We start from the raw sequence: 16,006 nt of genomic DNA, 5'->3' as shown, positions 1-16,006 counted from the left end.
CATTTTTAAACCTGCTTTTTATTTTTATGATTACTTATGCCGGTTTTCAGGTCGTGCGCATGCGCACCATGAAAGTCCTTCCGCGTCCCTCGTGTCATAACATGGTTGCCCTCACTGCAATGACACCACATTGCTGTTAAGCTGGTTAAAGGCGTTAAAACGAGGACCACTGCACCGCAGGCATGCCGCGCTACGAGCTGGCCCTGATCCTGAAGGCCATGCAGCGGCCGGAGACGGCGGCTGCGCTGCGGCGGACGGTGGAGACCCTGATGGAGCGCGGAGCGGTGGTGAGAGACCTGGAGAACCTGGGACAGAGGCTGCTGCCCTACAAGATGACCAAACACAACCAGAGGCACAGCACCGGGGCGTACTTCCTGGTGGACTTCTATGCCGCTCCGAGCATCCTCGACGGCCTGCTGGACCACCTGCACCGAGACGTGGACGTGGTGAGACCCGCGGTGCTGAGGAAGGACGAGCGGGCGCCCGACAGCAGCTGCTGTGGCCCCCCACCGTAGGGCTTCATGTAAGACTGTTAAATCTCTGCAGTAACACAGCTGATGAAGTCCATGTAGCAACAAATAGTATAGTTAATTTGACTTTTATAGCTGTCTGTGTATGAAGAGACCTGGAAAGTCCTAGGATTTTACCTCCCTAGTTAATTTGAATTGTTTATTAATAATAATAATAGTAATAATTTCCCCCTGGGATCATTAAAGTATGTCTGATTCTGATTCAGTTTGTTGCAATACTTCAAGGAAGATCAGTTATTCCTGGGATGTTTTGGTATAAAGATCCTCCAGGAATGATGAACTTCTGTGAAAAAAAAACAACTATTAGAATCTTTACACAAAAATGAATAACACGATCTAAGGCTGCTTTCACACTGCAAGCAAATGCGACCCATTTCCGACTTTTTCATGGCAGTGTGAACGGCCCAATTCTGATCTATTCAGCCAAAGGAAAATCTGATTCCTGCCACTTCCATAAAGGGAATCCCCCCCCCCTTTTTATTGCAAAAAAAAAAATAACTTACAAGAACAATATAGAACATTAATAATTACAAACAGATACAACATCAAAGGGCTTTACAGAACAGAGCAATTATTTTACAATGTCAAAATCAAATCTGTGCTCGAGGGTTGCAGTTCTTTAAGGGTAGTTATGATTTGAATGGCTTTAGAATTTGAACTTAATTTTAAGGATTCTATAGAGATATTAATACATAAAGGGGATTTTTATTACGTATCCAGTAGTATTTAAAGCGTCCGAAATCTGAACGGTCATGTCGCATTTCATCCGACCTTTCTGTCTCTCACTACACACCCACACAGACGTCTCTACAACAGTAGCAGTCACCGCTCCTCAAAAGACCATTGTTAATAGCTGCACTTTATTTCCTTCGCTTTCTTCATCTTGTTATGATGTGGTCGTAATATTGTCGGCACCCATTGCTCAACCACTTCATAATAACAGAGACGCTGGTATCCGCTGCAACATTTTTTCTTTTTTTCTTTTGCTTTAGTGAATACCTCTAGTACCAAATTACATCCATTACTACTCTGTTATTACTGCAATTTGCGAACCGTTCAGACAGAAGTCTGATAGCGTTCGCATATAAATGGTGGTATGAACGACCACGGAAAAAAAATAAAAATAACGTATTAACGCGAAAAATTTTAATTGAGCATGAAGACTCCCCTTGTGAGCATAGCCTAAGTGCTGCTGCTGCTAAAGCAGTTAAAGGACAGCGGTAATAGTGTAATCTTAAACATCTATGTTTTATTCTGATTTGATACATAAACCTAAGCACAAGTATAGAATGAAGATTTTTATTCGACTCTAGGTTTGGCCAGTTTTCCCTCCATGAGCTCAGATTAGTGATCAGCAGGTCAAAATGACTGAAAAATCTCTTTTTTTTTTCCTTTGAATTTTCCTATATTAAAAATTTAAGTCTTTCCGTTTGTTTCCCTACACAGATCAGCAAGCACCCTTTGTAATGCTTTATTTTCAGTTTAGTGAAAGTTAACCATAAGTTCTAGACATCCTCTCTGATGCATAATTGGGGGGATAATCTTTTAATTCCTCATTCTCTTTCGGATTCAAAACAACTTCCTCTAACAATTAACTTTTAGTACCTCATTTCTCTTTTATGGTAAATCATTTGTTACATTTAATTTTTGATCAAAAATAAAAATATGAGTACGTACGTGATCCAAGTGGAGAAAAACGTGCAGGTGGTGGCTGCACTGAGAACTGCAGCCTTACAAACAGGAAGCTATGCTCTTACATGATGATGAACGGTACACCCCAATGGTCTGGAGACTTCATTAAGGCTAAATTAGAACAGGTCTACCAGATCTGATTTAACATTATTATTCCCCAGAGGGAGGGTAATCATGTGCGGATCGATGCTTTGCTCTGCTAGATCTTTCCGTCATAAACTGATTGTGTCAAAATATGAACATCCCTACAAGGCAAGCAGCCTTTCTACATTCAAGGTCAGGTTGTGTGGATGTTTTAAAAAGATTCTTAAGTCTGTGTGGGTGTCGGAGTGAGACCGACTCACAGGTGGCTCTATATAAACATGGAGGCCTTGAATTTGAAGCACTAGGTTGATTTGTCTTCCACCCTTCGCATAACTTCACAAAGATAATCTTGAAAAATAAGCAAGATAATTAATCTATTTGTTTTACTTTACATGGTACAAGATATAATTGAATCATAAACAGATTTTTCTTTATTTTAGTGCCATGAGGTTAGACCTCCCCCCACCCCTCCATATGGTGATGACATATAGCGAACACTTTTCACTGATTTACAGAAAAGTAAATAGCTCATGCTAGTTCTGCTGTATGTAAAGCACAGAAGGACAGACTTCCTGTTTCTTCTGACTCGTATGCCTGACTAATCACGCTGGATCTCATGCCTCGTGAGGCCCTTTCGCCTCTTTGAGTCAGATGTGCACATTTATTAACCCAAAATAGGAACCTATATTTCAATCTTAACCTTAATTTAAACATTTAGTGGTTTCACTCACCTTTTAATTGTTATTTAAGCAATTTATTTCTCTTCAGCCACATGATAGCAAGAAAAAAGAACGTTTAGTCTCAAATCTCTCTTTTTTTTTTATTAAAACTGAAAGTTATTTCATTTAGATCTTACCATTATTTGTGTATAAGGTCTATGTACCTGTCCTTCTCCATGAATATCTGTCACTCTATGGTAAAAATCGTCCTTGTTTTCCTACATTTTAAATCTTCTTTCAGCTGCGAGGTTGGCCGTCTTCTCTCTCATGCCTTCTGTTTCCACTGAAAATACAGTTTAGAAACATCCTTTAGTTAAGAGACGTAATCTTCGGTTTTGTCAAAACAGTTTTTAATGATTGCATCATTAAGAGTTGCCAACTGCCTGCATCAGTCAGTGGGGCACGACGCTATCAGTGCAGAGGAACGGCTCCTCTCTGGCTCACCTCGCCCTTCTCCCATGTATTTGATCAAGCGATGCGTAAATTCAGCAATTTTTAACCATAAAATGTTGAAATCCTACCATTATGTCATATCTTCATTTTTCAGCACCATCACGTTTAAATACTTCCCATTTGGAAAAAGGAAGCTGTTTCCTTCTTAAGTCAAACATAATGGATCATGTGTTGTAATACGTGTTGGTACATTCCACATCTCCTCAGCATATTCTACAATTTCCATTCAGATGAGCTCATTAAAAGTGTGTGCCGTTGAGAATATTCAGTACTAGTGTTACACAATAATACGAAAACATGCCACCGCATTGGTGAATGTCGAGATAATGATACAACTTGTGGTCAATTAAAAATCCTGGAGACAGTATTAATGTCTTTCTTCTTTGGTTCAGTGCAAACATAAACCCCTGATCATGAGCAGTCTGCTAATGGAAAATAAATTGTTTAAATACTTCCATCTGATCATAATTAGCTATCTCGTGCAGTTTACGATGTGCATATTGCTGTTAAGTTGCGATATTGGTAAATTTGCAGCATATTGTGCAGCCCTAACCAGTACTTTGACTTAGAGGCTTGATTTTTCTCACTCAGCTCATACCTGTTCAATTCTTTGGGTCATAAATGTGTTTAATGCAGAAACGGGTCACTGTCACGTTTCTATACCTGCTGCAATTTCACACTGTGGTGATTATGCTGTACCCTTACACCGTGTAATGTGTTTCCCCTTTGTTTTACAGGCTTCTCTGCTCATCCAGACACAACACACTGCTGCTTCCCTCATTGACCTGCCTAGGACTGTTGGCTGTGATGTTATATGTAATTCAATAAAAAATTACTATTTCCTTTTTTTTTTGCAAAAATAACCAAAAAAATTGCCTTCTTTTTTTTCCCTTGTTGGAGCTTATTAGAGACAGTGTGGACCATGTGATCTTTAAAGTCATGTGATGCCAGTTCCTGTTCGTGATTTCCTCCCACACTTAATTGACATGTTGCGAACAGTTTTTTAGTAGAAATCCATGATCGATGTCTGCCCATTATAGAAATGATTTGCCAGAACTGCCTCCGAATCTTCTTGGGGAAGCCAAAAGGCCTTGTCTTATTTTATCTAAATCAAAAGTCTGTTCGGGGATTTCCAAGAAGGTTGTCAAGAAGCTGTTAGCTGTTAAGCTTAAAGGTCACACCTTACACAGCTTAGCTGCTACAATTGTCATTTTGTGTGTTGGAGTATTTTTTCTCATTGATAAGTTGTGTCTAGCAGCTACAGCCAGCATTTTATTTAACCTTGTTATTCCTGATGAGACAGTTGCAGGAAGAAAGGAGCAGCAATGGATTAAAATAAACATTGAATACAAAGTTGACAGTTAAACAGGAGTAACATTGTAGAGTTAATAGATTTTTTTAACTGGGTGGGTTTATAATTATAATATATATATATATATATATATATATATATATATATATATATATATATATATATATATATATATATATATATATATATATATATATAAACATAATAAATTAATGGAACCCAAATATACACAACTTGTTTTTCAATTGGGTCATCAAATTAAAACTTAACTCAGTTTATAAATAGATTTCTAACTGCAGTATGGGAGTTTTGAGAAAATGTGGATTTATCCTGAAGATTTGAACAAGGACGCCTTACAGATCCTTTGCTCGCTGCTGCCCCTCCACAGCGGAGTCTGCCGTGCGGCTCCAATGTTTACCTGTCTTTGTTTTCTGAGCAGGTGCTATTCCAGAAATCAGCAGTGTTCCTGTAAGGCCGTGTACTAGTGATTGACATTGCTAACAACCAACCATACCCAGACGTTCCTCTTGGTTCTGATTGGTTGTTTCTGGTAACTTGGTCTGTATCATTTGATGGAGACCATTCAACTTCAAGTCTTTGGACTTTGGGAGGAAGCCGGAGTACCTGGAGAGAACCTCAACACGCACAGAGAACATGCAAACTCTATCCTGAAAAACCCCAGGCTGAGATTCAAACCGAGGACCTTGTTGCTGCAACAGTGCTGCCAACTGTGACATCTTGCAAAATCCTCAAGTTAAATGAATACAGTGATCAATCAAAAGTAATGGATTGATAAAGCAAATTAATTTGGTGCATAGGAAGCGAATAAAGACAGCATCTTTTAGTGAAAGGATGGACTTGTCACGGTCCCCAGTTAATTAAATATATTATTAAAAACTGCAGTTTTATAAAAGGCATCCATGTATGTATTTTAACTGTTGATTACTCCATCATCATATGTGGCAAGGCATGAATTTACTGAGCTTCTGCTATTATGATCATTAATTAAAAATGGACTTGCCAAGCAGGTTAGGAACCGAGATATGATATACAAAAAACGACATTGTTCAACATAAAATGATTTCTAATTTTAGGATGTTAAAGTTGTGTAAATATTTAAATTAACATTGTTTTAAATTATCAAAACATTACAATTAAAGATACAACTATTTTGTTAAGTTTAAATTACAATTAAGTAAACAATCATGAAAGTTACAGCACTTTTTGAATATGGGCTCAAATCAAACTTCTTTAAAACAACATGCTGTGATTTCTCTTTCAGGTAACTGGCTGTGCCTGCATGTCACCCAATAAGCACAAATACTGTCCTTAAAAAATAATTTAAAAATGAAACATTAAACCAAAACTTGAAGTATGTCTCATCAGGACAGTAGTTACATAAAGAATCAACTGCAAAACTGCATTTAATTATATTTTAGAATTTATTGATATTTATTGATTCTCTCAATAAACCAGCAGTTGGTTTATTGAACTTATCGTTGTCAAGATAAATCCAAATTGTTATCACAATAAGAAATTGTTTATTTAACAATAAAACGATGCGATAAAGGCCCAGCTCTACCTATTACAAATTGTTAGTTACCGTAATTTCGTTTTTTGAGGTAAAATTACTATCGTCAGACATTATGAAATGTAAAGGCATTCACATCAGGCATGATCATACATCGAGCTCCTGCAATTATAAACACTTTTTGTTTGTTTCTTGTCGGGTTAAACGAGTCTAAAGAAGGAATTTTAAAGAGGTTGCAAAACGTCAGATCTTTGACCCCGTCGTGATCAAACGGTGACGGCGGGTCACGTGTCTCCTCGGTCAGCTGACAGCAGAGCGCTCCATAAAGGCTCCACTACGCCGCCCCGCACTGCAGTCCCCACCTTCCTCCCGGCCGCTCCGCAGACACAAACAGCGCAGTCATGTTGCTACTAACGCTCCTCTTCGTGTCCTCAGGTAATGTCCACAATCGGGGCGCAGTGTTTTTTGGTTGTGTGGAGTTATTCTGGGATAATCCCGGCTCTTGTCCGGCCACCATAGCAGCTCTCTGGTTGTGTAACTAAGTGCGTTTTTTTTTTATCACCGGGACTAGGAAGCGTTTCATGCGTCGGAAAGCTTTGGTAAACAAGTTAACTTAAAGGGCAAAGCCCTGGTTATGTCAGGTGATTTGTGATAAAGATACATTACCCGTAGCTGGTTTTTATTTTTTGGAACTATAAAAATAAAATAAAGGTTTGAGTATTTTAATTAAAAGACAAAGCCGGTGAAGTTTTCAGTTGGTCCGTTGGCGTTTCAGTACAGCTCGGCTAATATTAGCCTGCTAGCTAACGTTAGCATGCTAGCTGACGCAGCTAAGCTAACGCATTCCACACATTTCTACTAGGCTTATTTTGTTGTTGTCTTTTAGCTTGTGGTTTATCCGTTAAACAGCAGACCTTGCTTTGATAATGCGACGTTTAATTTGGGCTCTGTCGCTCAGTTTCTAAATAGTACAAACAGCTATTTTCAGTTCAGTGTTTCACTAACCTTTCTGTAACTCAGGTTTCTGTTCAGTTCCTCTTTTTCTCGTTTTGGTTTCAGACACATGTAGCTGGCTTCGATCATTTTCGTCATCTAACAACTTTATAATGTTGATTCGGGGGTAATGAAAAGGCATAAATGAGTCAGTGCCACCGATTATTTTCAACGGGAACTTTTTGTATTTTGATCCAGGAGTAAATACACTTATCAGTGCAGAAGCTGGGTTTCCTTAACTTCCTAATGGCATTTTTTTTCTTTCAATCCTTCTGCCCTTTGTGTATTTAGTGCGTATCTTGAGTTTATCGTGTGGTTAAAATATCTGAAGCACTCTTTGCTCTGTACTTTTTTTTTAAAAAAGGGCATTCCTGGATCTAACAAGTCACTGTTTAACAGATACCCTTCATCAGGAGCTGCATAGTTTCTGTTTTCAATTGCAATAAACCAACCTACTTGTTGGCTAAGGTTAAGGCTATCTGACTGCTTACTGCTCTTTTATTAAGGTACAGTTTCTGCTGTTTAGTAAATCTCATGGCCGTATTGAAGTTGTTGCCGTACCTTGGTGCTTTTAAAATAATTTTTCCCATCAGTCCTGAACCATGTGCTGAAAGTTTCCCTGGTTCAAACAGCCTGCCTGCCTGACAACAGTGTTGTTTTGCCTGACTGCTCATGTGACTCAAGTAGGGGCTGGGAGGGGCTCTGCCCTCTCTGTGGTTCATGATTAGAGGTTTTGTTGCTGCAGTTTGGAGTGTTGCAAATTTTCAACCCCACTCGGTCAAGTTCACACTCTGTCCTGATGAATCATTCTCATGCGTTAGTTTGTAATTGTTAGTTTGTTTTGAGTTTTTAAGGTGTTTGAAATTTGTTGTTTTTCTTTACGGGGGAAGGATTCCAGACATTAGAACGGGAAGTGTCGACGCCTTCTCTTTGGTATTTTCCACATGACTAATTTCAGTTCGTTTAAAATCAAGAGGTGCTAATGTTGCGTTTGTTTCTTCTCTCCCATGGACAAAAAGCATGACCTTTGTTTGCCAGAACTGCGTATCACTTCTGCTTTTTTTTTTTTTTTTTAAGAAAAAAGTAAGCATTTTTATTTCTGCACTGGTATCGGTTTCACAAACTACTCTCTGCTGGGTTTGGTATCTCCTTACTTTGTTAGGTTAATTAAGCTGTTTGCCCACAGGGCGTACATGTGAGCTAACCTAAGCTTCACTGAGCAGACTTGCTCAACATCTGAGTTTGACTGCATTTTGAAAGGATTACCGAAACTTAGAGGGGAAATAATGGATCAGTTTTAATGTGTGACAATCAAACAGACATCTGAACTTCATGGGAGCCATTTCTACGTTCAAACCTCCCGAAAGCGTGTTTATTTTCTGTGACCCCAGAATTGCATTTGGCCCACAGTAGCGCCGCAGACCCATGTTGGTTGGTTATGCTTATGCTTTGAGGCCAGAAACCGACGTTTTCTAAAACCCAGTTTTTAAAATTCCCAGCAGATAAAGGAACAACGTTATGGTGGGGGTTTCCAGTCTCTCTTCCTTGTCTTATTTACGGCTGTTGAGCAATACCACAGTTGAAAGTGGCCTCTCAACAACTTCCCCTCAGAAATTTTTTTATTTTTTTTTCTCTCTAAATGTTCCAAATTTCTTGTCTCTTTTACTTAGAAGAAATAATGCCTGAAAGGGAGGGGAAAAATAAGTTTTACTTGATCTGTTTTCTTTACCTGTAAGTTCTAGTGGATTGTTACCATATTTTAATAAAAAAATAAATAAAAACTCAAGTAGAGTTAAGTTTCTATGTTCTAGAAGAGCTTTCTAAAAAGTGTGAACCTGATTTTTATCTTTTTGTCTCTTAGCTGTAGCTACACCACTGCTGGGCACTGAGCAGTGTGCCCGTGGCCCCCCCTACTGGTGCCAGAATGTAAAGACGGCCTCGGTGTGTGGAGCTGTTCCTCACTGCCAGCAGAATGTGTGGAACAAGCCCCAGATGGTGAGACTTTATTTATTTCCCTCCATTTTTTTTTTTTCTAACATTTGTCATTCTCTGATCACTTTAAGCGTTGCCTCCTGCAAGGCGTTGTGCAATGCATGCATTTATCTTTTTTTTTCTCAAATGTTTACTAAGCCATTTTGTGTGTCTTCAGAGAACGGTACCATGTGACCTGTGTAAAGAGGTGTTGATGGTGGTCGGGCAGTTGCTGAAAGACAATGCAACCGAGGTGAGTTTCTTCAATCTGCAGCGAGCCGCTAAAAAAACACGGTGGAGGCTGATGTTTTGGCCACTTCTGTTGTCGCAGGCTGAAATCCTCGGATATCTGGAGAAGGCGTGCCAGCTCATCCCTGATCAAGGGATGACTGCCGAGTGCAAGGAGATGGTGGATAGCTACTATCCTGTCCTCATTGGGATCATCACTGGGGAACTGGTAAGCAACAGTAATCTAAAGATGCTTTAAATGAGCCCTTATTCAATTTTTTTATAATGCCAGTTTATTATTTCACCTCTTAAGACTGAATAAATGAGTCCATCTGGTCATTGAAATGCAGTGGATGAGAGGGGGGGGGGGGGGCAGCTGTGTGGACAAAGTGCATCCTGCTGAAAAGAGGCTATTGACGGGGAAGTGAGTTTAATCTAAAAGGGAACAGAGCGGTCATTGTGCAATGAAGTAAAAAGCTCCCCCGTCTTACCGCTCGCCTGCTAGAACTACAGTCACAACAAAATTAGCAGTTTTTGTTGTTTTGAAGTTGCTCAAACGTCTGGTGCATTTCTGTTTTTTTTTTTTTTTTTTTTTTAAAGGAGAAGCCTGAGGTGGTGTGCGGCGCTATGGGCATGTGTAAATCTGAGCAGATGTCCCTGGCCAAGCTTCAGGCCCAGAAGGAGCTCATGTCCAATGAAATCCCTGAGATGGACCTGGCCCAGCGCGTGGCCCCCTTCCTGCTTAACGTTCCTGGCCTCCTGTATCCTCAGGAGAACCTGAAGCAGGACACGCCAACAAAAGCGAGTCCGCAGCAGGTACCTTACAGTCGCCTCATCTACAGAAATGCGCCGTGGTGGTTTTTTTCTTTTTAAATCCTTATCTGAGGGTTTTTTTTGTTTTTTTTTTCCCCCTATAGGAAGGTGATGAGGTGTGCCAGGACTGCGTCAAGTTCCTCACTGATACTCAGGCAGAAGCGAAGGCCAACACGTCCTTCATCGACTCCCTGATTCAGAACATTGAGCACCAGTGTGACATGTTGGGACCGGGCCTGTCTGACATGGTAAAGACTGGAAATGTGCACATTTCAGATCCATCAGATGTCCCTGGAAGTCTGAGTCCTTTTTTTTTTTTTTTCTTCTCTGGTCGCAGTGCAAGCAGTATGTAGGGCAGTACGGACCCGTCGTTGTTCAGCAGCTGATGTCCATGGTGAGTCTTCTGGCTGCCTAATATGAGCCATATAGTAACATGAATGGTCATTGTGTTCTAATGCCTGGACCTCAGTACTAATGGCTGATTTATTTTTGATGCAGCTGAGCCCATATTTATTTTTACAGCCGCTTCACCTGTTGGTTTTCAGTTTGAATTATTCCAAAAAATCCCCCCTCCCTTTTTTTTTTTTTGTATTTAATTTTGCCTTTATTCCCTGTTTACTTCCCCCTTTTCATCCATGTCATTCTGTTCTTTTCCCTCTCTTACCCTGGGTTTCTTTGCTGCTCCCAGGAACAGGTAGGTCACTCTGTGTTCAGCCTCTAGTCCTCCTTAACCTTTTTAGTTCCTGCTCTTGTGACGTCCACTCCTAACACTAAACACCTGCCACTGATGCATGGGAGTATTAATCTCACACATGTGAACTGGTTTTGTTTTTGGACCACCTGTCTCTGTTGGAAGGCTGAATAAAATGACCACAGTAGACGTTTTGTTTCAAATAACACGCATGAGTGCAATGCACGGGCATCTCAAATGTTAGTGATTTAATAATAAAAGTTAAGTGTAAAAACCTGCTAAAAATACAGTATGTAGTGTTTGTTTTGGTTATTGCTTACAGCTGATAGAAACCCCACAATAGTTTAAGAAGCTGGAGTATTGCATACGACCAATGCTGTGCAGTAAATGCGCTCAGTGCTTTGTCTAGGCTCTTTTTGATTACTGCAGCAGTGTCATGGAGCTCATCAGCCCGACCCCACAGGTCAGATGAGTTTGACTAGTCAACAAAGTGATCACTGCATCCACCCACCCTTCCACAAACTGCAATATTTGGCGTAAACCCTGCTGCAAAGATGAAATGAGTGAATGGTTCAGAGAGGAACGAGACATGTTCTGGTATTTGCTGCTGCGCTGGCGTTGATTTAAAAACACAGCAGACCGTCACCAGATGACACGGCACCCCAAACCGTTGCTCACAATGGAAATTTAAATGTGGAGTCTGTGCCTCTACTTTCCAAATGAAATTCAACGTTTTATTTTAATCTGTGAAAGGACCTTGGAGGAACAGTTGTTATTAGCCCAGCCACAGGTGCTTCTGACATAGTCTCTGGTTAAGGATTGACTTGACCTTCGGGTTTCCCCTTTTCTGAACTAAAAATAAGGTCAGAAAAAAATATATTTATATTTGCATATATGGAATGGACCCTAAGAGTATCAAGCTGAAAATTTAATCAGAAGGAACGTTTTCTTTATTTTTCTCTCATTTAACTTAATAGTCAGAAACACTTGAAGATGGGATAATGGCACACAAAGTGGCAGAAAATTCCCCTAAAACCTGCATTCCAAAGAAGGATGAGGGCTGAATGGTTGGAGCTCATGTGCTGGCTGCAGATGCTCTGTGCACCATGTGACCCGCTCCCACGCTCTTCAGTAGGCTTTGCTTCATGATCCTCAAAGAGTGCAGCTACCACAGTTGCTGTCTTGAAACTCTTCCTGGCACTGAAAAATGACCACAACAACGACCTGTCATGTTTTTATAGTCATCCTTGGTGACGTCAGGTCTGTGGCGTAGCCCGCTAAGTCGGCCTCTTCGATGCAGGGTCCTGGGTTTGACTCCCGCCTGCATCAGAAAGAGTATCGGTTTAAAAATGCTGTTGAGTCTGAAAGCTGTGATGACCTCTGAACACGGAAGCAGTTGACCGTCGGTGCCGTCTCCATCAATGTGCCGACCAGAACTTTCTATAATGGGGATCCTGCATTGGTCGTATGTGAAGTTCACATATTTCTGGATCTTTGGATTTTAATTAGCTGTTGGCCATAAACAAAATGAACGCTTTATTTAAGCTTTTATAGCAGAAGTTTGACTTTTGAATTTGGATTACTGCTTTTTTGCTTCATGGCTCTGACTAATCGAGATGCTCCTGTATGTTTACATCTCGGCTGGAAGATGAGCTGAGATGCACCATGGGGTGAAACTGGAGTGGTAGTTGTCTGTGTTTCAGCCGGTGCTCCAGTCATAAACACTTCTGGCACTATGGGATGTTTGGCACTGGTAACGTGGCTGCTTTAGGTGTCTGGATTGGTTTCGTGGCCTCAAACGTGTGCATGACTGACAGTGTTTAATGAGCTCTCTCTCTCCTGACGACATCGCTCCGTAAAACGGGACGCTGTGTGCTAAAGCGACGCTTTCCTTCTGTCCCCAGCAACCCAAAGAGATCTGTGCCCTCGCCGGTTTCTGCGCGTCCGCGAAGAAGTCCGTTCCCATGCTGAACCTCGAGGCCGCAAAGGTCGTCCCCGCTAAACCCATCCTGGCTGCTAAGCTCTTCCCCGCCACCAAGGTTGAGTCTGCTGCTGCTTCCAGGGTAGGTAGTGAGAGGCAGATGATAAATCTCTTATCGTACATGATTAAACGTTAGCTTCTCATTTCAGCCGATGGTGCGCGTCCGTGATTCTCCAACTTGTGCCATCTGTGAGTTTGTGATGAAGCAGCTGGAGGCCATGCTGGAGGATCATAAGACGGAGGTGGGGACGCGTTTCACAACGTCTGCCTAAGTCCTGCCTGTGTGTTTGTGTTTGTCACTAATGTGTCTGAGCCTTGTTTCTGATGGCAGGAGGAGGTTGTTCAGGCTGTGGAGAAGGTGTGCACCTTCCTGCCCTCCTCCCTGTCCGCTCAGTGCAAAGGCCTGGTTGACACGTACGGCGAGGCCATCATCGAGCTGCTGGTGCAGCAGGCCGACCCCAAGACTGTCTGCACGGTGCTGGGACTCTGCAACGATGCCAGCCGGGCCTTTATTGGTAAATTCCTGCTTTTAAATCCATTCAAAGGACTTGTTTTGTTGCAGCTCAGCGTATTTAGTGTAATCCACTGAGACGTGCAAATAAAATGTGACGCGTTCTTCCCAGTGGCCCTGGACCAGAGCCGTTTTAAGGTCGGTGGCTACTGTGAGGTCTGCAAGATGGCCGTGAGTTACATCGACGGCATTCTGGAGAAGAACGCCACAAAGGAAGAGATCGAGGAAGCCGTGAAGAAAGTCTGCAGCTTCCTGCCCGACACTTACAGGACTGAGGTAAGTGGCTGCCTGTTTTATTTTTATTTTTTTTCAAACAGACCTTTGCATCAACCCTGTTGTAACATTTTGGGTCCGTCTACAGTGCGACCAGCTGGTTGACCAGTACGAGCCAATGCTTGTCCAACTGTTGCTTCAGATGCTAGACCCAGACTTCGTGTGTACGGTAAGTACTTAAATGTTTTTTTTAAATGGATGCTGTGGATTTTTAACCACGTTTTTACAGTCTGAGCTCCTTGTGTTGCAGAAAGTGGGAGCTTGCCCTGAAGCGGAGCGTAAGCTGCTGGGAACAGAGCAGTGCTCCTGGGGACCCGGATACTGGTGCAAGAACCTGGAAACAGCCAGACAGTGCAACGTGAGTTCACCGCTAAACAGACTGGTCGCGTCAGATTTGGGCTGCCGCTATCTTTGTTTTTCACCAAATCTATTAAGTAAAATGTTATATCTGCACTTGAAGCCTTGTATTATACATTCTGTTTGTTTTAGTGAGTAATTTGTAAATATGTAGATTATCAGATGTTGAACTGAATAGGAAATTCAGCCATAAGTTGAACTCTCAACATGTTTCCTTTGTACGCTTGGTTTAAAATGTAACAAAGACCTGAATTTTATCTGTATCATTCATATAAATATCCACATTTACACAATCGTTTAAAACAGGCCAAAGTATTACTTGTTTGGCTGCATATTGATCCTCGATGGACATGCATGCTATAAAGATTCACATAGAAAAATCATGGAACCTGCATCTATAGATGCTGTTCACTTCAGTCCTCAACGTGCAGCAAATATGCATCAAGTGGCTTTTTTTTTTTTTTTTTTTTTCTGCATCCTATATGAACATTTTGTAGTTCAGGGAGCCCAAAACATTAAGAGAAAATAAAATGGCTTATTTACAATAAAAAGTATTCAAATTCCAAAATATCTATTCATCCCAAAAGAAAATTAAATGTTATATTCAAATGGAAGACCTTGACTCTTAAAATAGTTTTGAAAAGTTACATGGAAACTGACTAAACTCATGCAGTTTGCATCAACGCAGCTGATATTCAAGACAAAATCCAGATGTCAAACTCAGGAGAAAAATTAGCAATTTCTTATTTCCATGAACAATGATTAAAATACTGAGGTGGGAGTGATCTTAACATTGGCAGGTCGTTGCAGACTCTGATTTCTTCTGGCATAAATGCCTCTGACTTGATTCCTAACACTTGCATAGATCAGATGTTTAGATTTTAGCACCTCTGACTGAACCTCTGTTTGTGTCTTGCAGGCTGTGGCTCACTGCAAACGCCATGTGTGGGTGTAGAGACTGACGACTAACTGACCTGTTGGGAAATAAAACTTAAAGAAAATTTACTGTAGTGCTGCTTTCCACTATTAATTCATGTCTAACGGGCTGAAACTGCTGCCACATATGACTATATTGACTTTCTATGTTTTGAATGACAACATGGTGGAAAGGGACTGGGTTTAGTTTTTTTTAATGTCTTTTGTTGTAGTTAAAGGAGGATTTGGAAGTTGGGTACAGAGGGTGGGTGATTATATTTGTGACGGCCTGAAGTTTGGCCAGTTTTGTATTAGTTTCAGTTTTGTGTTGCTTGCTTGATGACCATTGAAACCAAATGATTTCAGGCCCAAACCACTATTGTAGATCTATTTCCTGTTTCTGCCCTGATTTCACTGTAAGCAGATGAACCAACTCATAGTGGTATTGGCTTGTCATCAGTTTTAGCAGTATGTGTGACCCTATATCAAATACTTTGATGTTGGTCTTTAATGAGCTGCCGTGGCGGTCGCCTCCCAGTGTTTGCACTCTGCTCATTCTTTGTAAATTTGTGGCTCTAATGCACAAAATCTCAAATCTGCTTTGAGCAACTGGCCGATTGTCCACTGATCTGTGAATTTGACAATTAAAGTGATTCCAAACCCACCTGGCTCTCCTTGTCTCAAACTTTAGCTTGTCACTTTTTGCAGCCTTTTTTTTTTTTTTTTTTTTTTTTTTTTTTTTAAGTACATTTAAAGTGACGGCTTGGGAGGTGGGGGGAGCATTAAACCACAGGGGCAGTGACCTGTTGAACTGTCAAACCAGTGCAGAGCTTCCTCAACAATGGCAGCAGGTGGGAGAACAGCGAGGCAAATGATTCTTAAAAAAAGAGTTTAATGCTATTTAATGTAAAATCAGACTGAGAAGTCAATCTTGTGATCTTCAGGAGCATTG

At 41.0% G+C, this 16,006-nt stretch overlaps 2 protein-coding genes across 3 annotated transcripts; both read left to right on the top strand.

Annotated features, from left to right (window-relative positions):
• Positions 1–62: 62 nt before the first annotated feature.
• On the top strand, positions 63–4,350 carry mrps6 (mitochondrial ribosomal protein S6). Its single transcript, XM_012859237.3, has 2 exons — positions 63–523; positions 4,216–4,350. Exon 1 carries the CDS (start codon positions 183–185, stop codon positions 513–515), a length of 333 nt encoding a protein of 110 aa, XP_012714691.1. The 5' UTR covers positions 63–182; the 3' UTR covers positions 516–523; positions 4,216–4,350.
• Positions 4,351–6,622: 2,272 nt separating this feature from the next.
• On the top strand, positions 6,623–15,718 carry LOC105923316 (prosaposin). 2 transcript variants are annotated; one of them, XM_012859212.3, is made up of 15 exons: positions 6,623–6,756; positions 9,176–9,309; positions 9,464–9,538; positions 9,617–9,742; positions 10,114–10,329; positions 10,431–10,574; positions 10,664–10,720; positions 11,015–11,020; positions 12,922–13,080; positions 13,148–13,240; positions 13,330–13,513; positions 13,622–13,785; positions 13,871–13,951; positions 14,033–14,140; positions 15,059–15,718. In XM_012859212.3, exons 1-15 carry the CDS (start codon positions 6,723–6,725, stop codon positions 15,092–15,094), a joined length of 1,617 nt encoding a protein of 538 aa, XP_012714666.2. In that variant the 5' UTR covers positions 6,623–6,722; the 3' UTR covers positions 15,095–15,718. The 2 variants fall into 2 exon arrangements, with proteins under 2 accessions (XP_012714666.2, XP_035981839.1); XM_036125946.1 differs by lacking the exon at positions 11,015–11,020.
• Positions 15,719–16,006: the final 288 nt, after the last annotated feature.

Source organism: Fundulus heteroclitus, chromosome 22, assembly GCF_011125445.2.
Source record: "Fundulus heteroclitus isolate FHET01 chromosome 22, MU-UCD_Fhet_4.1, whole genome shotgun sequence".
NCBI lineage: Eukaryota > Metazoa > Chordata > Actinopteri > Cyprinodontiformes > Fundulidae > Fundulus > Fundulus heteroclitus.
Note: the sequence above shows the minus strand (reverse complement) of the source record. Positions and strands in the feature narration are given on the sequence as shown.

Bases quoted from the DNA above. Each gene is read 5' to 3' on its own strand.
- mrps6 (XM_012859237.3), top strand. From the start codon at position 183: ATGCCGCGCTACGAGCTGGCCCTGATCCTGAAGGCCATGCAGCGGCCG.
- LOC105923316 (XM_012859212.3), top strand. From the start codon at position 6,723: ATGTTGCTACTAACGCTCCTCTTCGTGTCCTCAG. The intron at 9,310-9,463 runs GTGAGACTTTAT...GTGTGTCTTCAG, and splicing joins TGTGGAACAAGCCCCAGATG to AGAACGGTACCATGTGACCT. The intron at 9,539-9,616 runs GTGAGTTTCTTC...CTGTTGTCGCAG, and splicing joins TGAAAGACAATGCAACCGAG to GCTGAAATCCTCGGATATCT.